Source organism: Platalea leucorodia, assembly GCF_965183815.1.
Source record: "Platalea leucorodia genome assembly, chromosome: 30".
NCBI classification, from domain to species: Eukaryota; Metazoa; Chordata; class Aves; order Pelecaniformes; family Threskiornithidae; genus Platalea; species Platalea leucorodia.
The window spans coordinates 632,254-643,712 of record NC_138852.1 but is presented as its reverse complement, the minus strand read 5'-3'; the positions used below and the strand labels follow the sequence as shown (position 1 = coordinate 643,712).

Sequence of the window (11,459 nt, the reverse complement as noted above, 5' to 3'; positions counted from 1 at the left end):
TTTTAATGACCCAGAGGAGATAAGAGAGTGCTTTTTCATAACATTTGTAGAAGACAACACATTGAGGAGAGCAGACACTACAGTGGAGGGCAGGGTGGCCATCCCAAAGGACAATGACAAGCTGGAGTGATGGGCCAATAGGAACCTCAGGATAGCCATTAAGTTGTGCCCTTGAGGTCGACTAAGCCCAAGACACAACATGGGCCAGGGACTGCCCAGGTGGGCAGCAGCTCTGTGGGAAAGGCTTTGGTGGTCCTTGGGTTGCATTAGGCAAAAGAGGAGCAATCAGGAAAGAAGGCCAACAGCATCCTGGGCTGTAGGAGCTGGAGCACAGCCAGTCTGCTGAGCAGTTTTGACACCATAGCCAGAATATTTTCCTAGGTTTTGACACCCCACAATGCCAGAGAGACCTTGACATAGTGGAGCCAGGTCAATGGAGGGCCACCAAGGTGAGTAGGGTTGGAGAACTTGTACTGTGAAGAAAGGCTTAGAGAGCTGGGCTTGTTCAGACAGGAGTAGAGAAGATCTTGTGGGAAACATGCAGCAGCATTGCACAGTTCCCAGGAAGATGGAGTCAGGCTCAAGTCCATGACACAAGGACAAGAGTCAATGGGCTGAAACAGGAGAGGGTCAGGCTAGATAGAGGGAGAAACTTTCCCAGCATGAGGATAGTCAAGTGCTGGAAGCTGTTTCCCAGGGAGCGTGCACTGGCTCTGTCCTGGAATGGGATCAAGATGTGTTTGGATAAAGGCCTGAGTACTCTGTCTGAGCCTGCTTTGAGCAGGAGGTTGGTCCAGACACCTCCCGAGGTCCCTTCCAGCGGGAATGATGCTGTCCTTCCTTCCCCTTCATGTTTTCCAATTCGGGAGAGCTCTCAGGTTCTCCCTAACCCCAGGAGTCATTCACATCAGGTTCAGGGCTGCTTCACAGGTGTCCCCAAACAGCCCTGACCACATCCTTTGCTTCCCTTTTCCTTTGCCCAAAGCCAACTTCTTCTCTTTTACTGTCTTTATACTCTCCAAAAATAACAGCCTACTGTGTTAATCCTTTCAGATCCAGTTGCTCAAGAAATGTCAGCATCCACGTACAGAGTCCAGAAATGAGCCTGGCATTGAAGCCATCATTGCGGAAAGAAAGACAAGGCATCTGACCAGCACCCTGAGCACAGGAATCAGTATGATGTGTCTCCTGAGATTCCTGGCAACACCTAAAATTTAAGTTCAGAGAAATGTGACTCCTCTTAAGGTGTCCAGGAGACATGGAGAAGAGAGCACCTTTCAGTTTCCCAAATGCCATGCCAGTGCCCAAAACTTTGTTCCCTTGGATGTTTCTGTGATTTCCCTAAAAGAATCAGAATATCTATTTTTTAAAAACAAAAAAAAAAAAAAAAAAGAGTTAGGAAGATTATAAAAGGCATGAGGAAGATCCAAAATGCTCAAGGCCTCTTCTGAAGAGTCAGTGGCCCTGAGCAGTGGTGACTGGCCATGTGTAGTTCTGGGAGGGAAGGTCAGGGGATGTCAGTGAGAAAGAAGGGGGTGGCTGATGGCATTAGCAAATACTTAAAACCACGTCTGAGCACAGCAGTGGACAGCTGTGGGTGGAGGAGGAGGAAGAAGATTGTCAGGAAGGGAAGATGGCAGGAAGGCCCCTCCTGTGCAAATCAGGGATGATACAGGCATTTCCATCGCATGTGCATGGCTCAGCCTGACAGATGGGGAGTGCCCACTGCTTGAGGTGTCTGTGCTCAGTCATGCCCCATGAGCTGACCCCTCTCCTCCCCTCCTTCACTCCTCAGACTTCAGTGGATATCAGGAAACCTCCCTGAGCCTGGAGGATGCACAACCCTCCTGGGGTGAGGTCCCACCACTGCAGGGGAAGAGGAAGGGTTGGTGAGACACAGGGGCATGCAGGGAGGGAGCAGTGCAGGTGCAGCAGTGAGTGCATTGAAGGCAGGAAGAAGACTTGACATGTCGGGGGCTGTCATGCTGAAGTGAAACAGGTTGAGTCTTGATTTGGAGGCAGCAGCAGAAGGAGGATGGGCAGCTGAGTGCTGGGATGGGGAGCTAAACAGAGGATTCTAGCATGTCTGGGCCTTGGAACTCTTGGGTGAGAAAGCAGCACTAGCAAGGCTTTGGAAGAAACGGGATGGGTTGTGGGGAACTCAGAGGCATTGGCAAATCCTCAGAAACACAGAGCTTGGTGCTGGAAGCAAGGAAGCAGGCACAGGCACAGGTCAGTGCAGCTGTGGTGGGGAGGGCCAAGGGCCTTGGTGGGGCTTTGACACCCCAACAGAACTGGGACCCTTGTCCACTCAGCTATGGCTTCTGTCTCTTCCACTGAGACCTACGAGAGGACATGAGGTCCTTACAGCTCCAGCGCCTCGTTGCCTCCTCCTCACCCACCCTCCATAGAGCCTGGCAGGTGTCCTATCACTGACCTGCACCTGCCATCACACACTCCCACATCACAATGCCCCAGGCAGAGCCCAGAGCATCACAAGAGGGAAAGGAGCCCCCTCTGCAGGGGATGGGGGTCAGGGCTTGGCCATCCTGCTTGGTGAAGCACACCAAGGGCTTTCACAGTGAGAAAACACCTCACATCGAAATTTCCTCCTGTGCCAAGGGCCTGTGACTTCATGTCTCCACCAGCCCCCAGGGCCAGAAACCTTCTCTGCTCATTCCCTACATGGTCTCTTTACTGACAGACTGCAGCAGGGCGTGTTAACACTCTTCGAAACCTTCAGCTGTGCTTCTTTTACTGCTCTGGAGGCTTGGTCAGTCTTTCAGGAGCTGCAGTTCAGGAACTCGGCACCAGAGGGCTCATTGCCACAGAAAGCACCACAAGGAGCCAATTTTGGGCATAACTTTCCTTTAGTCATCAATTCTTATGTGGCTTATCAGAGAGATTTCAGGAGTGTGATCACAGTGAAAAGATGTCAAAGTGGCAAAGTGAATCAAACGCTTGATTTTACATAGGCAGTTCTGCATGAATCCCAATGTATTTGGGTCATAGGAATGTAATCAAGTAGAGCCTGCACCATTGAGACCCATGGGGATGGAGCACCACAGCTACCGCCAGCAGGGGGAATCCCCATCTGCTAGGTTGAGGCATGCATTCAAGATGCAAACCTCTGCAGTGCCCACTTGTTCCAGGCCTCCAGGCAGTGTGACTCATTCTGCATGGCCCTCTAAGCCTCTTTCAGCTCATTTTGCTTTTGCTACCCATCCCTGCAAGTCTCAAGCCTATGGGAGCTTTGGCTTTGGCATCCTCCCTACATCCTGGGGCAAGGTTTCTCAATTCCTCCTATGCAGTTTACCCTGTTACCAGCTCCTGGGTGCTGACTTTTTGCCCTGGGGCTCCATCAGCTCAGGCAAGCAGCCTCACAAGATGAATGGTTTTCTTTATGGGAACTCGGAGAGATCATTCTTGTCCTTGGAAGAGGCTGTTCTGTAATGCCTGTCAGATTTCCTGAGCTCCTTCACCCTTCAGAGCTGCTCCCCATGGCACCACTTGTATCGGTCCCCGAGCAACTCAAAGTCTTCTTCCGTGGAGTCCACCAGCCTGTGCTCTGCTGCTGGTCTTCTTTTGACATCTGGGACCCCACTATTTCCTGGTCACAACAGCTGAGGCAGACACTGATGATCACATCCCTGACCAGCTCTTCCTTGTTGGCCAGGACCAGATGCAGGTGAACATCATCCTTGTTGGCCCACTTGGCAGCTCTGCTAAGAAGTTGTCCCAAGATCCTTTACAGTGCTGGCACCCTGTTGCTTTGCCTGGCCAATGAATGCCAGGGCACTTACAGCTCCCCATAGAAACCTGTTCATTAACCTGGAGACTTGTGGTTGCTGTCAGAAGACTTCTTCTGCCTACTCTGCCTGATCAAGTAGCTGGTAACTGCCAAGACACTGGCACCCTTACTGGCACACTTACTGAGGGTCTAGAGCACAAGTCTTATGAGGAGCGGCTGAGGGAGCTGGGGTTGTTTAGCCTGGAGAAGAGGAGGCTGAGGGGCGACCTTATTGCTCTCTACAACTACCTGAAAGGAGGTTGTAGTGAGGTGGGGGTCAGCCTCTTCTCCCTAGTAACAAGTGATAGGACGAGAGGAAATGGCCTCAAGCTGCACCAGGGGAAGTTTAGTTTGGATATTAGGAAAAACTTCTTCACCGAAAGGGTAGTCAGGCATTGGAACAGGCTGCCCAGGGAAGTGGTTGAGTCTCCATCCCTGGAGGTATTTAAAAGAAGGGTAGATGAGGTGCTCGAGGACATGGTTTAGTGGTGGACTTGGCAGTGCTACGTTAATGGTTGGACTCGATGATCTTAAGGGTCTTTGCCAACCTCAATGATTCTATGATTCTATGACTCCTCCTCTCATCCTCACTCACACAAGCTAACTCAACCTGTTGCCCATCTCATAGAGGAGCTCCATATATCTGAGCTGCTCCTTCACACAGGGGGCATCCCCCACCCTCACCCTCCCTGCCACTCCTAAGCCTCTGATCTGAGGCCCCTTTCTGTGGCCAGTGGAGAGAGATCTGTTAAGTGGTGAGCATACAGTCACCCACCTTAGGAGATCATGAATCATGAAAGGGAAATGTTTCTCTTCCCGTGGGTAGCAGGAGGAACCAAGAGGAGGTGATTTGGGAGGGATTCATCTCAGACAGCTGTAAATGTCTCCACAGAAGCCATTTGCAATGAGTCAGTCTCATCAATCAAAAGAAAGAGGTACTTTCAAGGTAAAATTTGTCTGAGCTGACTAAGACGGGTTTTGTCTTCAGGTCACTGGCAACCTACAGAACAGGTGCTAACCTCCTGGCTGTACAAAAGAAAGAACTGGTTTGAAGTGCAGCAGAAGAGTTCTTTGTTCCTTTAATAAAGTCCTCAACGTGAACTGGGATGCTTCTTTTCTTTATTTATGTGCATTTTCAATTTAGTCGCTAAAAAAAAAAAAAAAAAACAAAAACCAAAAAAATTCCATTATTCATCCTGCTCAATTGCCAGGGAGGTGGACAGTTATTTAGGGGACTTCTATCCACTTAAGGAAGTGTGGTATTTGCTGTCCACATCCATTACAGGGAGGAGACGCTGTTCCTCAGGCCATGCTGCTCATAGCGCACCACTTCCATGTCTCCTGGGTCTCATCTGGCCCCATGAGCATTCCCTGCAGCCCAGACACATAGTCCTGTACTTCTGTGTTTCATCCACCCCGAGTACATGAAATCAAGTGAGGTCTGTATGGTGTGCTTTGTTTTGTTTTGTAGGCTGCCAGTAAGGATATTCTGCATTCACGTGTGGCGTGAAATACAGTTTGGTGTCTGCGTAGACTAGAGGAAGCAGCGCCTGGCACAGCCTTGTTCCTACGCCTTGTAAGGAAGAGCTCTTGGAGGGATCTGTGCCTTAACTCTAGGGAGCACTTTCCTGAAGGAACGATGCCCACAGCTGCACCCAGCCCTTTCCCTGGCGTGAAGGAGGTGGATAAGGTGATCAGTCTGGAGGACATGCCGTTAGAGCAAGACAAGGGCCTCAGGTACTTGCTGCCTAGAGGTACCAGTGGGGATTCAGTCAAACCTAAGCTATCTACCCCAAAATATCAGAGCCATGGATGCACAAGTGGCTGTGGGTAGGATTTATCACAATAACATGCCTGAAACAGCTAAGCTAAATCATCGCCTGTGATTTCAAAATCTCTTCACTGAAGAAACATTGGTGGCATTCATTGCCAGCTTGGATGGGATAGGATTCATCCCCCTAACTTAGGCATGTAAGCCTGCACTCATCCATCTTAGTTTTCTGTATTAGTAACATGTGTGCCAGCTTGATGGAATCGTTTATGTATTTCAGTGTTTCCATGTCTTGGCAGGGAAGTTATTTATACAATGCAAGAAAACTGTCTCAGCTCAAATGCAAAAAAATCTCTCGCATTGCATGACAATCCCATATTTTCATTTAAATGAAACAGCAAATCATGGTTTTGATCCTCTTTCCAAAAAAGAACATTTTTCTTGCCAATCATGAGTGAAAAGTAATCCAGGAAAATTACAAAATGGCAACACTGTGGCAGGGATTAGAGGCGATGTTTCTGTTTACTTTTGGAGAGATCTTAAGGTACAGTTGTAACCCTCGTGTCTTCAAAGGATGACCCCCACTGAGCAAGAGTCCCTTGCTTGTGCAAATCACCAGACGTTGCCCAGCACATGGGTCAGTGCACCTGGCATTAGGTATTGAAAAGTGAAGCTGCCGAGCCTGTGCTAAGTACAGTTCCCCTGAGGTGCTATAGACCTCTATAGGAGGAGATGGCACCATCCTCTATACTGCTCCTTCCTCCCCGCTGTCAAAGGAGACCAGGCAATGAACTCATCATTTTAGACATTGCAGTCATAAAAGTCTATGTTGGAATAAGTTAATCCCCCTGAATTTGCTAGATCAGCTGAAGTATTGGGTGTGGGAGCATTGCGTCAAGGACTGGACATTTACTTCAGCAGACCTGATCTGGAGACAGCTGCCTTGTTACTCAAACCTACATTTCTGACCAATATTCAAGATTTTGCACCAAAGCGGAAGAGAGGTAATCCAAGGCAGTTAAACTGGACTTGATTTCAGGCATGTTTTTGTTCTAACCAGGAGGTTAATGGAGATGTAAGCGCCACTTGGTAGAGAAATAAAGCCATTATTGTTCTTTTCATTGTGTTCCACCTCTTTTCTGTCATTTCCTAAAGATGAAGAGGTTCAAGAAAGATCTGCCACCAAAATAATCAGGAAACCAGATTTAGAAGCAAGGAGAAGTTGCATCAGGACTGGCGGAGGGTGAAGCTTATTGAGACTTGGGTGTGCCATGGAGGGCTGAAGCCCTCTGCTTGTTGCTTTCTGTCTCGGTTTCCACACGTAGAAAATGCCATTGTGGTATTCACCAGGGTTTGTAAAGTGCTTGTAGGTCATTTGAAAGGCATTGCTAGGTAAGGCCTTCTTATGGTGATGTATTGCAGGAGAGAACCTGGTGTGATACTCATTTCAGGAAACTTTACACTGCTAAGGAAGAAAGGTCTCATTCCTGCAAATATGTCGTCATCATGTGTTTGTCCTCCCAAACCCTGTCCCCTTTCAAAATCCACTTACAAAAACTCTTCTTAGCATCATAGAAGCATAGAATCATAGAATCGTCAAGGTTGGAAAAGACCCTTAAGATCATCGAATCCAACTGTTAACCTGACACTGCCAAGTCCATCTATACCATGTCCTTGAGCACTGTATCTATCCGTTCTTTAAATACCTCCAGGGATGGAGACTCAGCCACTTCCCTGGGCAGCCTGTTCCAATGCTTGACCACCCTCTCAATGAAGAAGTTTTTCCTAATATCTAACCTGAACCTCCCCTGGTGCAGCTTGAGGCCGTTTCCTCTCGTTCTATCACTCATTACCAGGGAGAAGAGACCAACCCCCATCTCGCTACAACCTCCTTTCAGGTAGTTGTAGAGAGCAATAAGGTCACCCCTCAGCTTCCTCTTCTCCAGGCTAAGCAACCCCAGCTCCCTCAGCTGCTCGTCATAGGACTTGTGCTCTAGACCCTTGACCAACTTCGTTGCCCTCCTCTGGACACGCTCCAGCTCCTCGATGTCCTTCTTGGAGTGAGGGGCCCAAAACTGAACACAGTACTCGAGGTGCGGCCTCTCCAGTGCCGACTACAGGAGCAATATCACCTCCCTGGTCCTGCTGGCCACACTATTCTTGATACAGGCCAGGATGCCATTGGCCCTCTTGGCCATGTGAGCACACTGCTGGCTCATGTTCAGGCAGCTGTCAACCAAATGGTTGGATGGAAAAGTGTTGCCTGAAGATGATCACCTTTCTCTTCAAGCATGCCTTGAGGACATCTTTCATCATCTGGTTCCTCAGGCTGAAAAGAAAGGCACTCGTCAAAGGAGTTACCACTGTGTTGAGAAGGGCCACTGCCTTGTTGTAGGAAATGTGGTGACTTGAAGGCTGGACATACATGAATGTGCAGCTGCCGCAGCCCAAGATGACAATGGTGAAGTGAGAGGAGCATGTAGAGGATGCCTTGTGCCATGAGGAAGCTGAGAGCAACCTCAGTATGGTGTTAATGATGTAAAGGTAGGGCACTGCTGTCATGCCCAGTGAGCCAAGTAGGATGATGGATGAGGCCATGAAGGTGATCAGCTCAACAATCTGTGTTTGTGCCCAGGACAACTTGATCAAAAGCACGCTGTTGCAGAAGAAGTGGTCAATACGATTGGCATTGCAGAAGGGCATCCTGGCAACCAGGACAGTGGAGACCACGGCAGCCAGGAAGCCTGCAGTCCATGAGCCCAAGAGTAGCTGAAGGCAAAGCTGACCGTTCATGAGCATGGGGTACTGCAGAGGGTGGCATATGGCCACATAGCAGTCATAGGACATGAGAGCCAGAAGGACAAACTCGATGTAGCCCAGAAGGGAGTAGAAGTAGCCCTGAGTTAAGCAGCCTGGGAAGGAAATGGCTTTGCTGCCCATCAGCAAGTTTCCTATGGCTTTGGGTATGATGGATGTAGCGATGAAGATGTCCAAGCAGGAGAGGTTACAGAGGAAAAAGTACATGGGCCTGCAGAGGTCTCTTTCAGGCAGAACGAGGGCAATGATGAGTAAGTTTCCCACTAAGATCACCAGGTACGAAGCCAGGAGAGGGATTGCCATTAGGCGCTGCTGATGGTGGCGGGAGGGGAAGCCCAAGAGAAGGAACTCTGTGACAGGTGTGTGGTTCAACATTTCTGCATCGGAGCTGCAGTGAGCAAGGGCAGATGGTCAGTGGAGGAAACAATGCTTCAGGAGGTTACAAGAAGATGAGACAGAGCGAAAGTATGTAGAAGGACGAGAAAAGGCGTTCACGGAGACATTCACGCAGAGGCTGGAAGGAAAACAGAAGAGAGGAGAGAAGAATCAACCTAGAGCAAGAAGGCCCCATTTTATGCCCTAGGAGCAAACGTAGTATGGGGGTTAGAGCAGGAATCCACTATAAACACAATGCAAGTTATTGTAGTTGAGCTCTCTACCCAACAGTCCCTTTACAGGCAGTGGGGAAAAAACAGATGTTTCTCAACCGGTTTTATTCTAGTCTGTTTAAAGGTATCTTTTAGGATGAACTACAATGCATTCTAGTGCAAGATAAAACAGCTCAGCCAAGTGCCTTTAACCTTCTGAACAGGACAGAAAGAGAGAGAAGGCGGCATGAAGATGGTGAGAAATGAAGAGGCGTGTGGGAAGTAAAGGTAAGAAGGCGAGTGAGAGAAGAGGGAAGTTTTATTCCCTGGGAAAGGTTTGGTTTTCAGGGAAAGTCAGAGCCAAAGAGGGAGAAGACAAACATCCCGTGTTTAAAACTAGTCCATTTTCAGGACTGTCCTTCCATCCATGCTTGAACTTTGTCGGGTAGAACAGAAAGCTTTATAAACAGATTCCTCCTCTGTCACTGACAACTTTCTTGCTGAAAAACAGTTTTGATAAACCTTTCTGGCTGTCAGAGGGAAAAAGAAAAGAAGATTTGAAAAGCAGCAGAGAAGAGGGGAACAAACAAAGGAAAAACCTAAGAGCATAACAAGATTTAAAAAGATGGGGGGAGAGGGAGGTGGAGAAGGGAAATTCATTCAGTTGGGGGATAAAAATTACCTTGTAAAGCAAACAAATAAAGAAACTAAATAAAGTAATAGGAAATTGAGCCTTCTCTCTCCTGTGGTGTTTGGGGTTTTGTTTCTTTTTCTGTTTTTCTTTTCTTTCCTGTGGAATGAAGCCTGGTTTGGTAAGGAGTTCATCCTTACCAAGTCAAGAATTTATTATCTGAGGGCTTGGAAAGTTTGAATTCTTGGTGCAGCGCTTCTTTCCAAACAGCCTTCCCCTATGCGGGCCATCTCCTTCTTGTCCTGCTGGTTTTGCTCACAAAACCTACACAAGCCTGAAAACCTTAGACCCATCTGGCTCTGTGCAGCTTAGCTGAGATGGGCCAACAAGCCCACATCAAAGGAAGGGCAGAGATCCTGACACAGGTCTCGCTTCCCGAGAAATATCACAGGGAAAGGAGGAATACCAAAGGAGGGTAGCAGGTAAGAAGGCAGGCAGGCCAGGAATTAAAAAACAGCCAAACCAATGAAAATCGAGGTGAAATGTGACAAACCACTGACATGAATCTATGATGTGCTGGGAGCATTAGCGGGGGGAAAGAGAAGCCCAGCAGACTTTGTGTGAAGCACCATCTCCTTTCCTCCCACAACCCCTAAAGAACAGTCTATCAGGGCTCCTTTCAAGGCCCTTGTAAAGCCTTTGTGGGTCAGCTGGGAATGCCATTTGTGCTGAGGCACTTCCTCCAGACCGAAGGAGTCTCCCATTTTTCTTCCCCTTTTGTGGAGAACATTTCTAAGGCCTTCGGTATGTTCCCTGAGGAGTCATGGCCTTGGGTGCTAAAGGGTTCCTCAGCAGAGCAGCTCTGAGAGGGTGAGGGGAGATTAATGACAATGATAGCTGGCAGCTCGGTGACCTAACCCCTGCAGAAGTCAAGACCCATTCTGTGAAGTATTCTGTGAGGGAGAAGCACCAAATCTTAAAAGGTGCTGTCAAGAGATGTTTAACGGTGAAAGCAGCTTCTGTGGAGTGACTTCCATGCTACCTGCCTTGTCTTTACAAAGTTGGACACCTAAAGGATAGGTGGTTTTTAGTGTCAGAGTAATCTCCTTAGTTTTCCTGGGGTTTGTCAATGAAGTTCAGGACACAGTTCAACTTATTGCAGAAATGGGTTTCTAAAGGTAGAGGAGAGGAGTCGATTCCTCTTCTGCACTTGCAAGGGGAGCCCTGACTGACCAGTTGACACCTGGCCTCTTCATTGCAGACCTCTGGGAGATTTTCAGAGATCATTCCTTGCTGCCTAAGGGCCACCTGACTGTCTCCTTCCAGTCCAGAAGGAAGCCGATGTCCTGAGGGTTTGGTGCTAAAACTGGCAACATTGTGAAGGCCTCTCTGCCCGTCTTAGTGCATCTGAAATAGGACAAGGTATCGCTCTTTGGGTGGAATTGTTCCTCTAAAGCTAAGAGAGAGGAACCTCATTCTTCAAGGCTTTGGGAGTCTCCTCCCTGATGACATGGGAGAAGACTTTCCTTCTCCCTGAGTACAGATGGCCTCTTAGTCCCCCTTTCTCCACAGGGCTCATGAAAATAGGACCTCCTTTGCATTCCGTGTAGGCAGGCCAGCCCCATCCTCTGGCACTGTCTGGCAGAGCACAAACCTCTGCCCACCATGGACTTCTTCCTGATCTCCCGACTTCGCAGTGGACTGGATGACCCTGCACTTGTCTAAGCCGGGCCCCAGATCACTTCTCCTTCCAACCCATTTCTTCATTTCCAGTGCAGGCAGGGGGTGGAGAGCAGGGGCTGATAGAACCCACTGCTCCCTCCATTTCATATATAGAGTTTATGTTGCTGTAGGCATGACAGT

At 48.7% G+C, this 11,459-nt stretch overlaps 1 protein-coding gene across 1 annotated transcript; it reads right to left on the bottom strand.

Moving 5' to 3' along the window:
- Window positions 1-7,793: 7,793 nt before the first annotated feature.
- Window positions 7,794-8,753, bottom strand: LOC309601286 (olfactory receptor 6M1-like; the record flags this gene model as incomplete). The annotated part of the gene is made up of 1 exon (XM_082334244.1): window positions 7,794-8,753. One exon carries the CDS (start codon window positions 8,751-8,753, stop codon window positions 7,794-7,796), a length of 960 nt encoding a protein of 319 aa, XP_082190370.1.
- Between the last annotated feature and the right edge of the window lie 2,706 nt (window positions 8,754-11,459).